The 22,732-nt window shown below is 39.0% G+C and overlaps 1 protein-coding gene across 3 annotated transcripts in view; it reads left to right on the top strand.

Annotated features, from left to right (window-relative positions):
- Positions 1-22,732, top strand: part of EYA2 (EYA transcriptional coactivator and phosphatase 2) — a 247,930-nt gene that overhangs the window by 77,148 nt on the left and 148,050 nt on the right. For all 3 annotated transcript variants that reach the window (XM_027848711.1, XM_027848700.1, XM_027848704.1), the window contains one exon: positions 21,919-22,037. In XM_027848711.1, the coding sequence (XP_027704512.1) occupies positions 21,929-22,037 (109 nt within the window). In that variant the 5' untranslated portion in view covers positions 21,919-21,928. The remainder of the gene's footprint in view (positions 1-21,918; positions 22,038-22,732) is intronic.

Raw genomic sequence — 22,732 nt, 5'->3', positions numbered from 1 at the left:
ATTTCAGCTCATTGAATTGAATAGCATTGTAGATTTTAGAGCTGAAAGGGACCTTAGCATAGTATCTAATTACCCTATTTTACAGATGAGAAAACTGAGTTCTAGAAAGGTTAAGTGACTTGCTTAATGTTACATAGGTGATAAGTAACAGAGTCAGGGTTCAAATCCATATCTTCAGAGTTCAAATCTGCAGCTCTTTTCTTTACATAACACTGCCTATTAATTAGTGTTATTGACAAATAGAGCTTCATGAAGTAGTGAATTCCTTGTCACCATACGTCTTCAAGTAGGGGTTGGATAACCACTTGCTGGAGTGATATAGTTAGAGTAGGGTAGAAAATATAGGCTTCCTTTTTGACAAATTAATTTAATCTCCTTAATCTTAGAATTACCTATCTGAAAGATGAGACCAATGAGTTAACAGCTGCATTAATGATAACTGTGTCATTGATATTTAAATGAGTTATTTGAGCTCAGCAAATGAAAAGGGTAATGTGTTTGAGTTTTAAGGAATGGAATATGTATTATTGAAGTTATATTTATGTACATTTCCTACTCTTTGGGTCATAACTGGACATATTTTCTTCATTTTGGACTCTTGTGTAAGACTCACTCAACACAGGATCTTACTCACGCGTGCCTAATAAATACTTCCATTCCAATCCACACCAGCATCTGCTAAGCATCTCTATGCAAGGTGCTATGCTGGCCACTAGAGAATCAAAACCAAAACCAGAACCTGTCTTTGAGGAGCTTACATTCTACTGATGTTGTATGTTGTATCATGCAAGTAATGTGATAATTTTAGGAAGGGGAGAAAGAAAGAGACAGAGAGAGGGAGGGGGAGAGAGAGCGAGAATATGTGGACTTAACCTTGATGGAAGCTAAAGATTTTAAAGAGATGAGAAAAGAGTACATTCCAGGAATGATAGAGAGCATGGACAAAGGCACAGAGATGGAAGAAAGTACCAAGTTTAGGAAACAGAAAGTAGGTCAGTTAGACTGACCACTGAGGGCATGAAGGTTGCAGAATGAATAAAGCTCCATCAATGTGTGATTTAGGTTCATGTTCCTTCTGTCTAAAGTTATAGTTTCTGTAACTTAAGGCGGTGAAAACTGTGAATTGTGACTGGGTCCTTCCTTTGCTCTATAATCTCATCTGGAAAGGAGTCTGAGTGTCCCCCATTCAGCCAGAGAGAGGATTCTCATCAAAGCCAGTTCCCTACTGCCCCCACTGCTCACCGTTTCCAACTTAAAAACCAGCCCCTGGGATACTGAATAAGGAATATGACATGACTGAATAGAAACTGGTTTGAGGCTCATGGAGTTGATGAATCTTTACTGGAAATGTGAACGTTATTTTCACTTTAACATTTAATTCCATAGGATCTAGTTCTAGTAATGTACTACTAATATAACTGAATAGGGAATCACAGACTTTTCATATATAAAATGAGGACGTAGGAATAGATCAAAGGCATCAAAGATTTCTTAAGACAGCCACATCTACTTCAATATTTATTATGCAATTCATACTTAAATATTTATTATTAAAGGTATTTACTTCATTTAAAAGGTATTTATTATTGCACCTACCGTGTACTTATCATTGTCTTTGGGCAGTGGGGGCACAAAAACAACTACAGAACAGTCCCTGCCCTCAAGGAGCTTATATTATTTTTAATGTTTTTTTAATTCTCAATGTAAACACAAATAGAACATTTCTATATACAAAGTAGAACAGAAGAAGATTATGTGCCACATCAAATCTCTGTTACTTATTGCTTGCCTTTTTAAAAGGTTATAATAAATTCAGCATTTTACTTTCAAAGCTGTCCTGCTTCTCTGTGTTTCCCTCATGAACTTCTTTTGTTATCTTTGGTGCGTGTTAAAAAAAATGCTTCAATAACACTAATTTCTTTCCTTTCTTTTTTCTTTGGCAACACTATCACTATCTCCTTTCCTTCTCTCCACTCTGACCACAGGAAAAAGAAAAACACCATCTTTGTAACAAGCCTAGTCAAATAAGACCTGCACATTGGCCATGAAAGAGCCAATATTCTACTTGGTACAGTACAGCGTGTATAGGAATGAGTAAAGCCATCTCGTAGATAGCTGGTTGCACCCATCGCTGGGATAAAGGGGTTTGCTGGAGACAGCTTATAGAGGTGGATTGTTAAATTGTTAAATTTTCTGGTGCATAGTAGGTACTTAATAAATGTTTATTGATTGATTGATCATGTATACTTTTTTGTCCTCAAGAGTCAATTGTTAAACATTTATTAGTACACCGCTGGATACATGTCACAGAATCATAGATTCTGGAATCTGTTAAAAGTCATGGAATCCAAACTCCTGATTTAACAGATGAGGGAATTGAGACCTAGAAAGGTGAAGTGCCTTGCTTTAAGATCACATAAGCAGTAAAGAGGCAGAGCCAGCATTTGAACCCAGGTTCAGATCTTTAAATTTTGAGCCCTTTTCACTGTGCCATTGTGACCCAAGTTATCACTAATGATGGTACTCTGATTTTAACAGTTTGATAATTACCCAGAGTTTTGTCATATAACTGGAAATGTCAGGTGGTTAGGTCCTACTGTTCATGTATGCTAGTTAATTAGTGTAAAAAATTTTTTCTAAAAATATCAGACAGGAACATTTTGTAGTTGAAAGGGAACTTAGAAGCCATTTGACTAGTCTACCCCTTTCATTTTCCAGTTGAGGAAACTGAAGCACAGGAAGATGGTGACTTGCCTAGAGACACATAGACAATATAGGTAATAGGGAGAACCTGAATCCAGATCTTTCTACTCCAAAGCCAGTGCTCTTTTCACTGTACTAGACTATTACTCCATTAGCAATGCCGCATTTGGCCTCAGAGCCAAATGTTGAATTCTTAAGAACTAGATTATTTCTAAAGGTCCTTCCAATGAGTATAATAATATTTTATACAGGATGTTCCAAAAGTCTTGGTACAGTTTTAAGCTATTGGAATATATCGGAAACTGATGCAAGTATGCTTATGCCATTTTTGCAAATGTAGAAACAGCCTTGGAGAAGTTAAATAAATTGCCACTGGTCTCACAGCCAGTAATTGTTGGAACTGGAACTTGAACCTAGCTCCCCTGACTACAAGTCATTCGTCTACATTGCTTTGTCATGGGAAAGGTAGGACTTGAGAGGGGACTTCTTGGAAATCCAAGCCTTTTTCCCTTCTCTTTCTTCGCAACTCTGCCAACTGGAATTCTTCCAAAATTAATGTGTAAGGCCAAGTATATATGGACCTTAGTCTGGGTGCTTGGTTGGGTATTATTGGGGACACAAAGGACTCAGTCCTTACTCTTGCTGACCCCTGGCTTGAGGTCTGTCTCCTTCTTTCTCTTTATTGGTTGAAATTAATAGCTTCCTCCCACCTTATGTTTTCAAAGAGAAAAAGGATGGCATTTAGCTGGTGAATTTTTATTCAGTAGTTTCCATGTCTGGCTTTTTCCTTTGAGGTATAGTGGAAAGAAGAATAGAGTCTGTGGAGGACCTGAATTTAAACTCCATCTCTCTCACTCTTTGTGTGACCTTGAGTGATGATAATGATAGTTTTAGATATCACTTTAAGGTTTGTGAAGTACTTTACATAGATTATCTCTGCTCCACACATTGACTCATTGAGGCATATACTATTATTATCCCAGTTTTTCAGATAAGGAAACTGAGGTGCAGAGAACTAAAGTAATTTACTCTGGGGGTCACTGAGCTAAGGAGTATCTTGAGCAAGATTTGAACTTAAGTCTTCTTATATCCAAATATAGCCCTTTATTCACCTCTGTAGGCTTCAGTTTCCTCATCTGTGAAATGAAGGAGTAAAATGAAAAAAGTGAATGATCTCATTGGTTCCTTCCTGTTCTAAATCCATGACTCTATGAAGGAAAGAATGGAAATGATTTAATCAGTTTTCCATATCTGTTGAGTTTCAGCATGAGGTCTATTGCACTGATCCCTAAGCCTGGTTTGAAAATACCCAAGAGTATTTCCGGTTGACTCAAGAGGTGTCTTGAAATTCCACAGATGAGTTTTAATCCATTGTAATTTTTAAAATTAATATTTGCCTTATATGTATTACTTTCAGGAACTGGTAAAAATGTCCCCAAATCAGACTGAAAGAAAACTACTCCTTCACCAAGGTTGGGACTCTTACTGATTCAAGTTAATGTTCTGTTTATAAAAACTCTCAGAAACTTTCTGAGTTCACTAATTTTTTTTCCTTTCCCATCTTGATCCTTCTAGGGAAAACTATAGGCAGCATGGTTTAATGGATGCAGCCATGGACTTGGGATGCCATAAGGCTTAGGCTCAAGTGCCACCTCAGACATTACTAGCCGTGTGACCCTGAACAAGTCATTCTCTCAGCTTCGGTTTCCTCACCTGTTAAATGAGGGGGTTGGACTCAGTGACTTCTAAGGTCCTTTCTGGCTCTACATATATAATCCTATGTCTCTTAATGGGTTCCTGCTTTTTATACAGTCCTCTTTTCCTTTCATTTCATAGCAGGTCCTCCAAACAATAACATGATGGGACTCATATTCTCTTTTACTGTATGATCATGCATGTCCATATGTGATCTCCCCTACTAAGCTGTGAGCTCTAGGCAGAGCCCTGTCTTAGTCATCTTTTGTGTCTCCCATTGCCTCACATGGAATCCTGCTTAATAAATGAATGTTTATTGGATGTTGTTCATAGCTATAGCTATCATATATGTGTGTACATACATGTGTGTGTGTTTGTGTGTGTGTGTGTGTGTCAGATATAGAACTCAAAGGGATTTTAGAAGTCAGTTAATCCAACCTCTTCATTTCACAGATTAAGAAACTGGTCTAGAAATTACTTAAGGTCACACAGTAAGCAGCAGAACTGGGATTTGGACCCTGGTCTTCAGTATTTTTCCACCGAACCATGAGAATAAGGGATTGGTTGATAATAATGATAGCATTTATGTAGCATTTTAAAGGTAGCAAAGCACTTTGCAAATATTATCTCATTTTATCCTTATAACAACCCTGGGAGATAAATGCTATTATTATTTCCATTTTACAGATGAGGAAAATGAGACATGGTTAAGTGACTTGCCTAGGGTCAGGCACAGCCAGTAAGTGTCTGAGAGTGGATTTGAACTTAGGGCTTCTAGACTCTATGTCCAGTACTCCGGGAGTGTTCAAGGAAGACTAGTACCTCTGGTGTGAGGGCTTGCCAGGCCCTTTTCAGGGCTGCTCATCTACCTTTGGTGTCTACCTGGCACTCAAGTTTCACCTGTTGCTCCAAGAAGCTGTAGCATGTGCATCAGCCTGTTTACCCCAGTAAGCCATCTCAGTACACAGGTTAAACAGGTTGAGGGTAACTGACAGGCCTCAAACCCGTCAGTGAGTTAGGAGGATGTCTACCCTAAGCATATGAAGACTTCTACCAGCGGAATGGGCAGATGAGATCAATTTGTTCAGTGTCCCTAAAGACAGCTGAAGCAGGCACTGTGGAGTGCTTAGAGCTTGGTTAGACATCAAAGGTCATTCACTGCTCCCCTGGCCATTGCCAGTCATCTTGACTTTTGTCTTGACACTGAATTTTGATGACTAGAAGAGAGAGTGAGGCTAATGACTTTGTGCAGCTCTGCCTCACTTAAATCCACTTCACCTACTAGTCATGACATCACCCCATGATGTCATTGGTCCTCTTCGAAAATGAAGGACAAAATAACAACTGCACCACCTAGCTGGCTCATGATAACAAGAATATTTTGTGCTTAAAAATTATTTTTCTAGGTGTCATGCCTTACGTTTCCATAAGTTTTACTAAGTATTTTACTTGTGTTAGCTTATCTAATTCTTGTAACAATTCTCTTAGGTAGTACAAGTATTAATCCTTTTTTGCAGAGGAAGAAATTGAGGCTCAGACAGAAATGATTTGCTAAAAGATCCTACAAGTAATAAGTTTCAAAGCCAGGACTAGAACCCAGATCCCTTTAATCCAAGTCTAGTACTCCTTCCACTATATCCTGCTGCCTCTAGTTGGTTCTTGTGTGAATGTCTCATTTCCCCAGCTAGACTGTAATCTCCATAGGGACACATAGTGCCTATCATGGTGCAGGGTACAAGTACTATAAAAATAATGGTTGGCTTGCTTGATTATAGCTGACAAGTACAATAGAGTGTCAGACATGGCAGAGACCATTGTGGCATAGCGTAGTTAAATAAAGCTTCTTTGAGGAAGTGGGCTTTGAAAGAGTCAGAAGAGGAGATGGGGAAAATGTTCAAATTTGGGCTCAAACACCTAGTAGCTGTATGACCCTGCACAAATCACTTAACTTCTGTTTGCCTCAGTTTCTTTATCTATAAAATGGGAACAATAAAAGCACTTACATTCAGGGGTTATTGTATGGATCAAATGAAATAATAATTGTAAAGTGCTTAGCACAATGTCTGGCACATACAAAGGGTTATATAAATGTTAGCTATTATCAGCTATTATTATTAACCTTTCCACAGTGATTTAAAAAAACAGCTCCCCACATATATATTACAGTCAGTTTTTTTCTGTTTTTATGAATAAATGAAAAAATAATATTTGTTAAGTGCTTACTATATGCCAGATACTGTACCTACAAATACAAACAAAATGGAGACATTCTCTGTCTTCAAGGTTACCTTCTAATACTAACTTGTCTAATTCTTTTAACAATTCTCTTAGGTAGTTAGTACAAGTATTAATCCTATTTTGCAGAGGAAAAAAACCAAGGCTTAGCTTCTAATAGGGGAAAACAACACATATAGGGGAGTGGTAACTAGGGAAGGGAGTGAGTGTCATGGGGATGATGATTTGATCCATAGGGTAGAGTCATTTGACAGCCCTTTCCAGGAACAGGGTAGTATTTGCAAGTGATAGAGGGGTAAGGGATATATGGATATCAAGATGGCCTTGGTGGGCACCTGGGTGGGATGGAAAGTATGGCCTGGTTTGGTGATCTGGAGATGGCTTACACTGAGAAACACATTCAATGGCATTTTCTTTCTATAGAAAGGATAGTATCCTCCATTATCAACCAACAAACATTTTACTGTGTTCAGAATATTATGTTTAGTGCTGAGGAAGTCATAAGACTCAATCGCTGCCCTCATGGGGCTTTTGTCCAGCAGGGGATCCACATACCAATACAGATGATTATAATATACAACATTACATTGTGAGGGCATTAGAAAGTTACAAAGCAGAGTTCTGTGTGAGGTCTGAAGAAGATGGTCATCATCAAGGGATAGGGGAAAGAGAAGGAGAGACCAGGGAAGTCTTCCTCATTTTTTCATTGCTATTTTCAACTAGTAATTTATTTTTACATGTGGACATTTTGTAAGAGGGAGGAGACTGGAATTTCAAGACTTGTACTCCAGCCACCTTCTCTCCAGGTTTCTGCTTTCCATTCAAAACCAGCAGGTTTGAATTTCATGCCACTTTGGAGGGTGATCGGAGTGTGTTCCATCTAAAGTCCTATTAATCCACAGTCACTGACACACCATCTGCTACCTTTATACTACTGAATGGGCCTATGCTTATCTCTGAGCACTGAGCTGTCCACAGCTGAGTTAGCTAAACAATGTGTTCAGAAGTAAATGTGAAGGAAAGCTGCCTGGGCTCCAGCTTGGACTCTCCATATGCTTTTGATCCATTCACATCAGTGGGAGCCTTTGAAGTATCCCAGGCTTACCTCCCCTCCTCTCTCCTTCCCCTCCCCCCCTTCCCTGCAGCTGTCATCCCCTGGTCCCCTTCCTCATTGCTTCCCTGGAACATTGCTCTCCAGTGCCATAGTGAGGCTGTCCTCTTAATGCTATAGCCCCTGGGGATGGGGGTGATGACAAGCCTGATACATAGTGCAAGCTGCTTGGTGGGCCTTTCCAGAGAAAATGAGTGCAGGGACCTTTGAATTCATTCTTTTTTCTTGGCTTCTGTTGCACCCAAGCCTAAAACAGCACAGGGTCTGTGGGTGTATGTGATGATGCAGAACAGATCGTTAGGCACTCAGAGCCTACACGAGGACAGAATCTGCCTTCTGCCACTTAAGAAATTCAAATATTCCCTCTTGACTAGGGGCAGCTCAAAAGGGACTTCCGTGTTTTCAGACTTCTTTCAGGTTCAAAGGTTTTCTTTTTCCTACTCCTTTTGCAAAGAACAAATCCTGTTTCTTCTACAAATGATGACAGCAAAGGGAGAAAAAAGCTTTCCCAAAACTTTAGGAGAACCTGGCTTTCCACCTTAAGCCACAACAGGAAACAAAGGCTTCCTCATGATACCCATTACAAATCACCCTGTCTGCCTATAATAAAACGGATTCTTATATATGTAAGAATCACAGAATGTTAGAGCTGGAAGGGGCCTTGGAGATCCCCTAGTTCAAGCCTCTCATTTTACAAACGAGGCTAGTGAGGCCCAGAAAGATGAAGTAGTCTGGTACATGGGACAACCCTTCTTGCAAACCCCCTCCCCCGCAAAAAATGTGGCACACATTCAAGAGGTGTGCTCCTCAATCAAACAGAAAGGATAGCTCACAAACCTCTTCTAGCCTGTTTACTTTTGCTGATTAAGTAGAGAATACAGTTAGTTTAAAACAAAGGCCTTCAATGAAATAACAAAGTAGGAAAAGTAACAATAGAACGTTTCTCTCCAATGAACTAGAGACACACTCTCCCATAGATACACATGCATCATTAATGAGAATAGCAGACACATCTAAAAACACTTGTGTGGAGGGGCCAGCTCTGATATCCCAGGACCTTCTGGTGGTGTCAGAACCTGGTCCCTCGCAGTCTCTTGTAATGTGTAGTCACATTTAGTTGGACCATTTCTAGACTCATCATGGTCACCAGTGGATGTTTCTTTCCTGGGCATATGATCACCTAATGTTTTTCTGCCTCCAGTTTTAGTTTTAGCTGGAATCCCCAGCTGAAGTCCAGCCCCTTCCCTCATCAGAGGAGGCATCGTCTCTGTCATCTCCTTTCAATCTTCAGAGTCTCAGTGAGGGAGCAGGCCTTTGTGCACATACCTCGTTGTCAGATTAGGGGAGACCTCTTAGCTGCCATTTGTCTACAAGGAGAAAACTCTGTCAGTTCCCAGAGTCTTAGCTGTGTGTGTGGCTCCTTCTCTGAGGGGCATACATCTTTTAGGACAGATGTGTCAAGCACTTGGTCACAGGTACCCTGCCTGTGAGTGCTGGCCACTGAACCCCAGATTAAAATGTAATTAGGAAACATTTAACAAAATAAATAAAAATACAGTGGAAGATAAATCATGTGAAACTGTGGTTCTCTAAGTCAGTGTGCCTGCTTATTTCTATTTGAGTTTAACAGCACCATTTTAGAACACAGAAGAGCCAGCTAGGGATCTTAGGCACTTAAGCTGCTTCAATTCCTACTTCATCAGGGACTGAATTCTGTCCCTTGTACCAGACAATGAATTGACATAGGGTTAGAAATTCTGTGTAGTTTCTGCTTTAGCCCCTTACAAGAATCCTCTGCCCTCAAATCTCAGTTTTTGGAAGGAGGAGAGGTCTCTGCCAAATACATATTGCAAGATGTGCCTGGGTTTCAGGTAATGTGTATCTCCTATAGCCTCAAAATCCTCTCGGTCTCCTATGCAAAGAAGGGGAGACAGCATTAAGAACAACCAGAAAAAAGTAGAACAGTGGTGTGAAGTTATAGCCTTCCAACTCAATCCTCTATCCTAGATTCCTGTCCTTATTATCTATGTAGTGCCTCAAGGCATCCCAGCTCACAAGTGAATCCCATAAACAAGGTTATTGTAGGTTCAGTGTACTTTGTGCATTCGTATCTTCTCAAAAGCATTCCTCACAAGCTGATATATTCACATTTACTAGATGGCCAAAGGACACAGTTCAAATCAAAGGCATTTAATGAAGTTACATAGTAAGAAAAGTGGCAATAAGTCATTTCCCTCATTAATAAACTTGGGACACATTCTCCCACAAATATAGTTGGAAAAGTAGACTACATAAGAAACATGAATGATGGGGGTAGACATGTAGGGAATGTATGTGATGGGGTCGTACACATGGTGTCATTTCTGATGCTGTCACCATGCTTACTTAAGTGGATCTGCTCCTCATTAGGGTGCAGTTTTGGCCAGCTCTTACTCCTTAGTGGTCACATGTACATTGCTGCTCAGCATTGCCCCGGTGATCCCAGGTCACTGCCAATCTTTTACTGAAGTGTTATCTCTTCTTCATTGATGCCCTCTGACATTGTTTTTTAAACTTAAACTCCTAAGGTTTTTGGCTACAGCTCTTTTTAGAAAGAGGCAGAGACCTCATACACAGTGGAGGTGGATCTGATGGGTCTTCTCATTCATTAGACAGGAAGAACCCTCAGTGACTTTTCTCCTTTAAAAGAGTGGAGATGGAAGGGGGAAGGGGCAGGGTGAAGGAGTTTGCCTGTCTCTCCAAGCCTTCTTTAAAATTGATTTTTCCTCTGCAGAAAGAATTCTTTGTCCCAGGCATCAAGCTCTTCGGAACATAGAGTACCTATAGCTAACTAGTGTCCTTAGGCTTAATTATATTTTCAATCTATAATTCCTACTTTTTAAGAGTTTGGGGTTAGAAATTGCAAATCCAACACATCTTCCACTGTACTATCCCTGCCTGTATTACATACAATAAGCCAAAAAACCTTCTCAGTCTTTGACCTGCCTCTATATAAGGCTACACAATTAGTTGGTGACAGCTGGGATTAGAATCTGTGTTTAACTATTGGTCCATTGCTTTTTTTTTTTTTTGCGCTATACCACATGGCATCTCTATAAGAAAATGAGCCTGCTGATCTACCTTTCATAAGACATATTCTTTGAGTCTTTTTTTTTTAACAGTGGTGATGAATCTGCCCTGTTACTCTTTTTACCAAATTCTCCTTGTGACAAAACAGATGTGGTTATTGTGTCTATAACATGTTATATTAGTAGGTTGTGTAGCAGGGAAGAACAATCAGGTCAGTCAGGATGCTGCCAGGACTTTCCTTTCTTTTTATTTGAAAATGAGATGCAGTGTTTTTGTTAACATAAGCATGGCCAAAGAGTAAATGATGATGCATTGGAATTTCTATGAGTGTTTGGTTTTCATGCATTTCATTTTCTTTCTTTAGTTATAAGACAGCATGTTACAAGAAAGGCAGCATGATATGGTAGAAAAAGCACTGGATTTGGCATAAAAACTCAGCAAACATTTATTCAGTGCCAACCATGTGTAAGGCACTACAGAGACAAAGATAAAAGCCCTTCAAGGAGGGTACTCTGCTGGTGCGATTCAGCGTGCAGTCACATGAGTAAAATAGACAATTTGATTATCACATATGCTCCAGCAATAACCTAAAAGAAGCACAAGATTAAATAATGGTCAAGAAATCCAGAGAGAAATATCAGTAAATTCCTTCAGCCAGCCAGCCAGAAAGACATCCAGAAGCCATGAGTATGGGAAATGGGGAGTCCTGCTAGGAAAACCAGTACAGAGTCAGATGAAAGGGCCAGCAGCAGCAATAGCAGCCCCCTTACTGTGGTGGACCTGGGAATTGAAGTCTAGAGAAGTTCTTTGACTGAGAAAGGGGAACGGGAAGGGGAGAGAGAAGAGTAGATAGAAGCCAATAGCAGAACCATGTAAAGGGACAATGAAGCATGTCATTCCTCTTGACTGAAGACACATCAGGGTGAGTGGAAGCCTATGAGTCAGGAGTCTAGGAAATCAAGGCCAAAAGAAAACAGAGCATGACCACCCCAGGGGCAGGAGGCTAGGGAGGCAATAGTTTAGCCACAAGTACTACAATACCTAAAAGAAATGAAGCAAGAGATAGGTAGTAAAATAAGAGCTGTGAGGAAAAAAAATAGAAGAAGAACTTAGAACAAAAGGTGGAAAGCCTTACCCAAATAATAAACTCCATGAAAATGAAGCTCAGTCACTTGATGAAAAAAGAAATACTAGAACAAAATTAAAAGAAAAAAGAAAATGTAGCTAAAATCCAGAGTTTCCAGCTAAAGAAAAAAATCCTTTAAGCTACCAGAAAAGAGTTCAGAGAAAGGCACCAGTCAGATTCACTCAAGATTTGGCAGCAACTAATTATAAAAAAGAGAAAACCTTGGAATATATATTCCAAAAGACAAACAGTAAAAGCTTTCGACCGAAAATAACTTATCCTACAAGACTGAGTATAATTCTGCAAGGGTAGAAATGGGTCTTTAATGGAATAGAGAACATTCAGACACCCCTCAGGAAAATACTAGAACTGCATAAAACTTTGAGTTGTAAACATAGAAGTCAAGACAAACTTCAAAAGGTAAATATAATCAAGCAATTGGAAGGAGCTAAACAATGGGAAAGTACTTTCTAATAAGGAGAGAAAAGACAGAGTCCCTTCAAAATTCTAATATCTTCAAGGGTCACAGATGGAGTTAAATAAGACAAACAGAAGGACTTAGTTCTGTTTTGATAGTCTTAAGAGCAAAAAGAAAAGGAAGGTGAAAAGGAATACATGAGGAAAGAAATCAGGAAGAAGGAATGGAGCCAACTATGTCTCATAATTAGAGTATACAAACGTAGAAGAAGGGGTAGAAAGAAAGTTCATCCATAACCTCACTTTTATCTGAACCAAACAAAGAATGCACACAGGCAGAATTTGGTGTAACAGGACATTGAACTCAATAGGGAAACAGCAAGGATTGGGAAGAGGGAGGGAGAGGTTTAAGTGGGAAGCTAGAGTCAGGGAGGGAAGCAAAACAAACTTCAGCATGGATTACAAAGGGGGAATTAAGAGAAAAGAAAGAAAGTGTAAGAACCAGAGATCTCTGTTAAGGCAAGGGGAAGAGAAGAGGGATGCTAGAGTGGAAGCAGATTGCTTTGATTGTAGATCATCAGCACTGAACATGTTCCTTCTCTTAAACTTACTTTCATCTCCATAAAGAGAGGGGTGGGGCATAAAGAGTAGAAAAAGTAAAGTAGGCTGTAATGGAGAGAAATGCATCATTAAAAAGCATAATTGTGGATGTGAATAAAATGAATTCACCCATTGAATGGAAAAGGATAGAAGATTGGGTTAGAAAGCAGAATCCAACAATATGTTGTTTATAAGCCATATACGTGAAACAAAGATTCAAATGGAGTTAAAATAAGGGGCTGCAGAAGAATTTAGTATGCTTCATGTGAACTAAAAAAAAAACAGTGGTAACAATCATGATCTCTTACAAGACAACAATGAAAATAAATGTGGTTAAAAGAGATGAACAAGGAAACTACATTATGCTTAAAGGTACCATAGACAATGAAATAATAGCAATATTTTATATATGCACTGATTGGCATAATAGTTAGGGATCTTAATGTACTCCTCTCACACCCAGACTAATCTAACAAAAAGATAAGAAAAAAGTGAAGGCCTTGAATAGAGTTTTAAAAGAGTTAGATATGTTAAATCTGGTGATTACTGAATGGGAATTCATAGCAATGTATCTCTCTTAGCTTTGTGTGACACCTTTATAAAAATTGACTGTGTACATATAAGCTTCTTTAAAAAATACAAAAATAACATTTAACATATCCTTTACTGATGATAATACAGTAAAATATAATCAATAAAGGGCCTTTGAAGAAATGATTAAAACTTCAATGGAAACTAAATAATTTAATCCTAAAGAATTGACAGGTCAAGTAAATCATAGAAACACTAGATGATTTCATTAAAAAAATAATAATACCAAAACTTGGGGATATAGCAAATAAAGTCTTTGGGGAAAATTTACATCCATAAATATTTTTACCAACAAAAAAAAAAAGGACAAATAATGAATTAGAAATAAAATAGAAAAGCAACAAACCTAGAAAATCCAATTAATCACAAAAAATCCTGAAAATCAAAGAAGCTATTAACAAAATTAAAAGCAAAAATTGGTAAGTAAAATTTAAGTTTTTTTTAAAAAACTAATAAAATAATGAGCTAATAACTAATCTGATTTTCTAAAAGAGAGGAAAACCAAATTACCAATATAAAAATGAAAAAAAATTTACAATAAATTAAGACCAAATAAAGGAAATACTAGAAACTATTTTGCCCAATTTATGTCAGCAAAATTGGCAGTGAATGAAATGGATGAATATTAAATGAGATAGCACATGTACAGCACTTTGCAAACCTTACAGCATTATACAAATGCTAGCTATTATTATATTTGGAAAAATATAAAATATTCAGATTAGCGGGAAAAGTAGAGCATGTAAATAACACAATCTCAGAAAAAGAAACTGAACACGCCATAAATTAATTCCTAAAGGGGGAAAAACAAAGGCCAGAAGGATTTATAAGTGAATTTCATCAAACATTCAAAAAACAATTAAAATGTTCTGTAAATTGTTTACATAAAGAAGGGAACCTATCAAATTGTTTCTATGATACAAAAATTGACTTGGTATCAAAACTTGGAAGAGACAAAGCAGAAAAAAGAAAACTCTAGACCAGAGATTCTTAACTTTGTTTGTATCATGGCAGTATAGTAAATGCTATGGACCCCTTCTCCGATTAATGATGTTGTGGTGTTTTGTTTTGTTTTGTTTTTTTAATGTATAAAATGCATGGGATTACAAGGAAACCAATTATGTTTTCTTTATTTCCCCCAGTAGGAGAGAGAGTGGGAAGAAGAAAAATAGATTTCTGTTCACTGAAAATATATAATAAAACAAAAAATACATTGATTTTTTTTCTTTTGGGAGGAGAGAGGAATCCCTATCACCACTGTCACCATTACCCTCTACCAAAAAACCTCACCCAAAAAAAAACCAAAACCAAAACCAAAAAACAAGAATCCTCCTTTATAACAAGCTAACATAGTTAAGCAACACAAACCCACATGTTGACCATATCTAAAAATGTAGATCTCATTTTGTACCTCTAGTATATCATTTTTGTATAAAAGAGGTAGAAAGTATATTTAATTATTGGTCCTTTGGAGTCAGTTATCCATTGCATTGAAGAGTTCTTAAGTCTTTCAAAGTTATTTTTTATTAATAATGTTGCAAATTGTATAAATTCTCCTGCTTATGATCATTTTACTCTGCATAATGAATCCTCTGAAGTTTCTTGGAAACTTCCTTTTGAAGGAATCACTTGAAATCCTTCCTTTTGATTATTTCTTAAGGTACAGTAATATTCTATTTCATTCATAGGGCATAATTTGTTCAACTATTCCTTAACTGATGAGTACTCCTTTAGTTTCCAATTCTTTTCTTGAACAGAAAGCCTGCTATGAATATTTTGGGGATATGACCATTGGGTTCTTCCTCTCTTTATCTCTTTGGAATCCATACCCAGTGATGTCGTCACTCAGTTAAAGACTACGCTCGGTTTGATAACTTTTTGGGTTTAGTTCCAAATTGCTTTTCAGAATGGTTGTATCAATTTATAGCTCCATCAACAATGTGGAGCTGTTTAGTATGCCTGTCCTCCCAGATCCCCTCCAACAATTGTCATCTTTGCTAATCTGATAGGTGTGAGATGGAACTTCATAACTTTAATTTTCATTTCTCTTATGATTAGTAATTTGGAACACTTTTTTTTTTAGATTGTTGTTGAGGGCTTTCATTTCTTCTTTAGAGAGCTGTTCGTATCTTTTGACCATTACCACTTGTATATTAGGGGGAAACTCTTGTTGCTATGTATTTTGAATCAGTTCTCTATATATCTTAGATATCAGTCTTTTACTAGAGAAACGTTCTAATTTTTCCCCTAGTTAACTATTTGTCTTCTAATTTTAATTATATTGATTTTGTTTTTATAAAAGCTTTTCAGTGTTAAGGAATCAAAACTATCCATTTTATCTGCTATGACCTTCACCATCCCTTATTTAGTCAGGAACTCTTTCTTTATCCGTAGAAGCAAAAGGTATTTCATTTCCTGATCTTTTAATTTGCTTTTTGATGTAACCTTTTATGTGTAGGTCATGTATCTAGTTGGAGTTGTGATAATATTATATGAAATGTTGGCCTAATTGTAATTTCTGCCAGATTGCTTTCCAGTTCTATTAGCAGTTTTTTTGTCAAATAGTGAGTCTTTACCCCAACAGTTAAGGTCTTTAGATTTAGCAAACATTGTACTACTATGTTCATTTGCTTCTGGATCTTTAGTTCCCAACCTACTCTATTAATCAACCTCTCTATGTTTAAATCAATATCTAATAGTTTTGATTGTTAACTGCTTCTATTAAGTTGTACTGCCTAGGCTTAACTAGTACATAACTGAGAGTCATAAGATGATATGGTACACTGGAGACAGTTAGGACACCCACATGTATTCCCAGGTCTGATGATGATTAATTGTGTGACTTGATCAAGTCATTTAAAGTCTGTGTGCCTCATTTTCCTCATCTGTAAAATGCTAATAATAATTATTCACTTTCTACCCTACAGAGTTGTTGTGAAGACAGTGCTTTCCAAACTTTAAAGTGAAATAGAAATGTGAGCTATTGTTCAATAAACACTTAATCCACAAGCATTTATGAGGTGTTACTATGTGACAGGGGCAAAATCGAGAGGTCTTACCTTCAAGGAGCTTACATTCTACTTTGAAGAGGTGGCATTTTCAGAGATAAATAAATATGCGATATATATAATCCCCCAAATAAATACACAGTGACAGGAGGGCCATGTCCACTAACAACTGGAGAAATTCAGAAAGGTCTGTTGAAGGGGGAGCCTGGTGGCATACCTGAATTGAACCTTTGAAGGCAGCCGGGGGTTCCAAGAGATGGGAGTGAAGAAAGAAAACATTCTCAGTACAGGGAACAGTCTGGACCAAAGCCCAGAGGAGACAGGGAACAGTGAGCAGGCCAGTTTGGCTGGAGTATAGAATGTATAAGGGAGAGTAACATGTAATCATCCTGGAAAGATGGACTGGAGCCAGTGGGAAGAGCTCTAAATGCCAAAAAGAGGATTTTGTATTCTAACCTAAAGCTAATGAGGAACCACTGGAGTTCGTTAATCAGAAGAGTGATATGGTCAGACCCGAACTTTAAGAAAATCAGTTTGGCAGCTTTGTGGAGGATAAGTAGTAGAGAGGATACAAGTGGACCAATTACAATAATTGAGGTGAGGGGTGATGAGAGGCTGGATGAAAGTGGTTGTTGTGTGAGTCTTGAGAAGAGATCATAGATTTAGAACTGAAAAGGACCTTAGAGGTCATCAGGTCCAGCCCTTTAATTTTACGGGTGAAGAAACTGAGGCCCAAAAAGGTTAAGTGGCTTGCCCAGGATCACACAGGTATTAAATGTTGGAGGAAGGTTTGAAGATTGCAGATGATATCGAAGAGGTGGAATCAACAAGACTTGTCAATTTATTGGATCTTAGGAGTCAAAGATGACACTGAGTGTGTAAATCTGGGTGATTGGAAGGCTGAAGTTTTGCTCAACAGAAATAAGGAAGTTTGGAAGCAAAGCAGGTTTTACGGCAAAAATAATGAGTTCTATTTTAGAAATGCTGGGTTTGAGTTGACTTTGGCAACTCAGAAAGACCTGAATTCAAATCTCGTTTTAGACATTTACTACCTGTGTGACTCTGGGTAAGTCATATATCTTCTCAGACTCAGTTTCCTCATCTGTAAATTAAGGATAATAACAGCAGCACCTACCTCTCCCAGTGTTGTTGTGAGGATCAAATGAGATAATATTTGTAAGTGCCTAGCGTGGTGTCTGCTCAATAGTAGGTGCTTAATAAGTACTTATTCCCTTTCCCTCTATGGGACGTATAGGTAGAGGTGCTCAGCAGGTAGTTGGTAAAGTAAGACTAGAGTTGCAGGAGAGAGATCAAAACTGGCTCTGTATATTTAGGAGATACCTGTATAGATGTGATGATTGAACCCTTTGAAGTTGATGAGATATGTACAGGAATAATAGAAGAGGACCTTAGGCAGAACTCGGGGGGGGGGGGGGGGACACTACAGGATGTGGATGATGACCCAGAAAGGAGTGGTCAGACAAGTAGGAGGGTAGAAAGGCCAGGTAGTACTTAGGCAGGACAAGGACGGCAGGAAGAAAGAAGAATCTCCCATGTAGCATCTGTGGCTGGAGAAACAGTGAAAGAGACCCATACCCTGAGGGAGCAAGGGACCCAGGCTTTGCCACCCTGGTCTCCTTGCTACTACTATGAGTAATTCAGAAATTCAGACCTAATAGGAAGAGGTGTCACTCGTTCAGAACTCTTTCAAGGGAGTGTTTGAGTTATTTGGATGCTATGTGTTTCCTGAAGCAGCTGGATGGCACAGTGGATAGAGCACTGGCGCTGGAGTCAGGAGGACCTGAGTTCAAATCTGGCCTCAGACACATAACATTTTACTAGCTGTGTGACCCTGGGCAAGTCACTTAACTTCTTTTTACCTCCATTTCCACATGTCTAAAATAAGGATAATAATAGCACCTAACTCCCAGGATTGTTTTGAGTCTCAAATGAGATAATATTTGTAAAATGTCTAGCACAGTGCCTTGGCGCACATAGTTGTTGTTTGATATTCATTTTTTTTTGTGAGGCAATTGGGGTTAAGTGACTCGCCCAGAGTCACACAGCTAATAAAGTGTTACATGTCTGAAGCCGGATTTGAACTCAGGTCCTCCTGACTCCAGGGCCAGTGCTCTATCCACTGCACCACCTAGCTGCCCCTTGATCTTTACTTTTTTTTTTTCAACAAAAACAGTTTATTTGTGATCCTTGTTTTATACTTTATACATCCTTCACAAATTTAATTTTGCATAATCTGAGACTTCATTTAAAACAAACCAAATTTGAGCAGCTAGTTTGTCCCCTAGAACAGAAGGACTGGTATAAGTTATTATCGGAAAATGAAGTAATGTTTCATAGAACTAGGTTTTTTGTTGGGGATAAGGGAATGGAAGATTTGTGTGTATGTTTTTTTCAAGTTTTAGAGAACTAAATTTGCATTTGTTAAAATCAAAAAATCAAAAGTAGGAAAAGATGTTCTTTACAAATCATTTTTGTGCAAGTTATATGTTCAAAGGAAACTGGATAAAAAGGCTTGTTCTCTCCTTTAATATTAGGAACTGGACTGGGTTGTTGCTCAATCAATAGGAATTAGCTTCAGCCATTTGCTAAAAAAAAAATGAGTAGTGGGGACCTGGATAGGTTGGGAATTTCATAACGGGCAACAGAACCATTTTTGAAGAGAACCAATGATATCATGGGTAATGTCTTCATTTGTGGTTGAATTGGACTAATGTGATCATCAGCCTACCTCTTTCTTCCTGAATCATCAAAGTCCAGTGACAGTACAAAAGTCAAGATAACTAGCAGTGGTCCCGGAATGCAGTGTGTGACCGTGGCATTTTCTATGCCTGATCAAGGTTTAAGCACCTGTTTCAGCTGCTTTTGTGGCCATTGGAACAAATTGTTCTCATCCGCCCATTCTGCCAGGAAAGTCTTTACATGCTTGGGATAGACGTCCCCCTAACTCACCAACAGGTTTGAGGCCTGTTGTTTACCCTCAACCTGGTTGAGCCCGTCTGTTGAGACGGTTTATTGAGGTGTGGCTCCTGTACATGTTACAGCTTCTTGGAGTGGCAGGTAAGAGTCGGGTGAATCAGACACCAGAGGTGGATGTGCAGCCCTCACACCAGAGGTCCTAGTCTTCCTGAACACTGCATTCACCTAGTAGGTGCTTAATAAATGTTTCCATCCTGTATTTGTTTCTGGACTTCTGGAGATCCTTTTAGTATTCTGCATTTTCTGTGAGGTGAAATAAAGGCTGTCCTCTCCCTATATTGCCATCCTAAGTGCTCATACAGGTACTGGGGGCTCTTTTCCTCTCATTTAGAGTAACATAAACCTAAGCTATATATAGGCTATATTTGAAGATATACTGGAGTAAATTTGAAGTGGGGGTATAAGTCAAAGGAGAAAAAAATAGCCCAATATCAACCCCAGTATATGTGAGCCCAGGATTTGGGGGAGGGGAGGGTAGCAAGAGGCCTAGGCCATGGGTTCCACAGATATGAAATTGGACATAGTCCCTGCCCTCAAGGAACTTAAAATCTAATAATGGGAATGAAACACATACACAAATACCCGAAACACAAATTGGACTCTGATAAGCCCATAAAAGAAGTCAGAGTGGCATGAGAAATTTAAACAGGGGAAGGAAAAAGGGAACTTTTAGCTTGGGAGTTTAGGCAAGGCCTTCTGGAGGAAGTGGCGCTTTAGCTCAGCTCGAGGGAAGAATTTCACCAGGCAGAGATGAGGGAAGTCTAGTCAAGATTTGGGCATGGCCTGTTCAAAATCACGGAAGTGAGAAAAGGCAAGAAAAGATTGTGGAATGAAGGTGGGAGATAGAATGCCAAGTTTGGAGGGATGGTTGGGGGTCCAGTGGGCTAGAATATAGAGGTGAAAGGGAGCTGTGTAAATACAGTTAGAAAGGAAAACTGGAGCCAGATTGTGGAGGGCCTTGAATGCCAGGTTAATGAGATTGCATTTTATCCTGTAGGCAGTGCAGATCCACAGCAAGGGATTGATGTGTTCATACCTATGAGAATATCTTTTTCGCATTGGTTTGAAGGATGAAGAAACTGGAAACAAGGACAGGCCAGGCAGGACAGAATTAGGGCCTGAACCAAGCTGGTGGGAGTAGGCATGAAGACGAAAGGATGAATGTATGAGAATTTTCAGAGGCGGAATCAACAGGATCTCACAACATACTAGATGGTGGGGGGGGCAGTGTCAGAGTGAAGAGTTACCTCTGAGTCTTGAAGTTTGAGTGATGGGATTAAGGGCGGTGCCATCAACAGAGAAAGAAATAGAATCAGTATTAGGTTTTGTTATTGGGGGTAGTTGCCATTTTAATTGTTTGAAAAAAGTTATTCCTCTTATATGGAGTAACTTTCCAGCAACTCAAACGCCCTTCTCCCCAACCATGATGGATAATAGAATATATTACATATAAGTGCTAAGGGCATGCTAAGATCTGGGAAAATTTTTAATTAGAATTAATACTGGAAGTTAAAAAAAAATACCCCTATCCTCCTTCTTTCTCATCCTGTGTCTTCCCCTGCCTTTTTCCCACCCTGATTTGGGTACCAAAGCATAGACACTGTTGTCTCCTCAGAGGAATTGTGGTGTGAGCCCCGAATTAAGTAGCACCCAGATGCTGTTGAGCCTAGGACCATCGAGTTCGAGTTGTAAGCAAGCTCAGCCTCCCCTTTCTCTAAATGAGGAAACCAAGGCCTGGAGAAGTTACCTGCTGGATGTCATAGAGCTAGCAAGTGTCAAAGGGAAAGGTCAAACCAGTCCTGGGAATCGGATGAATGTTGGCTCACCTCAAATCCAGCAGCCTTTCCGCTGTACCATGTTGCCTTCTCACTTGATCTTATGGAAATCCAGCCTCTTTTGTGACTTCTCATGCCACAACAGCCCATGTTTTTTCACCTCTGGGACTGAAATGACCCCAGTGTTCTATCGACACACTGGACCCTCCCAGGGTCTGACTGAGATTGCTGTCTCTCAGCCTGCCTCCTTTCCTTTCTCAGTAAGTGCTGGTTTCAAGTGTTGCCTACTTCTTGTTCCAGATGACATTAAAAAGACACAGAAATGTAAATTTTCTAGTGGCAAAATACAGTACGAGGGGGGAAAACTTTAATCAAATGGGTGTACTCTCAAGGGGCCGAAGTACTTCATTTTAATTCATCATTTCCCGTTGATGAAAACTTGAGTGAATTTTTTATCATGTAGAATTTATATGAAGCTAGGGTTTAGGTAATCAGTTTTAATATTTATACACTTAGGGAAAAAATGGGAATCATTAGTAAAGCATCAATAATTAATGAATTAAATTACATTTTTCCTTTGTTTTCCTTCAGGTACAAGGAAATGCTAGATCTGGTGATCTCACCCAGCCTGACTGTAAACAGCCATTACTCTGATAGATTGACGGCCAACCTTTCTGACATTGGTGCCCTGTCTTCCCATGACATAGGAGGTAGGCCTCTGGTCTCATTGTGGTTTGTTCATGCCGGCAGTCACTAATGGGCTCAAGTGAGTGTGTCAATGTTGTGGGTCGGCCCCAAAACCTGATCTCATGAAAAACACTTCCTTTCAAAAGCACAGACTGCCTGACAATTTTTTTTTTTCCCTCAGTCTTCTGACTCTGGAAGTCAGGATGGCCCTCTGAAAGGTACCCAGAGATTTGAATAGCCTGCATGGTGGGATCAAACCTCCTTTTAAAATTTTCCTCTTCTGGGTAGAAATAATTCCAAATATTAAGTGGCAAGACAATGTAACAGTTTGTTGCTCTTAGCCCACAGACAGCAATTAAACATTAAGTGTGATGTCCAGGGCCAACTGTACACCTTCTCAGGATCACAGACCAGCTCTGTATACTCAGTTCTCTCCTGGTTTAACTCATCCAAATGGGCCAGTTGCCTATAGGGTTTTCATCTCAGGACAAAGGCTTGTCTGCCTCTTGTTTTCTAGATCAGCTTGAGTCAAGGAAGCACAGGAATGTTAAATCTGTTTAAAAAATTATTGGCAAATGATGCAGAGGAACTAGTTCTTGCTAGTACAATTCCAGCTATTGTTTGCTGTGCTTGGGATCTGTCAGCCTTCCTGCTAGAAGAGAAGTTAGCAAGAAGCATTAAGCTATTATGTTTAACCACTGGTTTAACCCCTTGTGAG

This window comes from Vombatus ursinus, unplaced genomic scaffold, assembly GCF_900497805.2.
Source record: "Vombatus ursinus unplaced genomic scaffold, bare-nosed wombat genome assembly UNPS02000580.1, whole genome shotgun sequence".
Taxonomy (NCBI): Eukaryota; Metazoa; Chordata; class Mammalia; order Diprotodontia; family Vombatidae; genus Vombatus; species Vombatus ursinus.
This window is presented reverse-complemented; position numbering and strand designations above follow the sequence as displayed.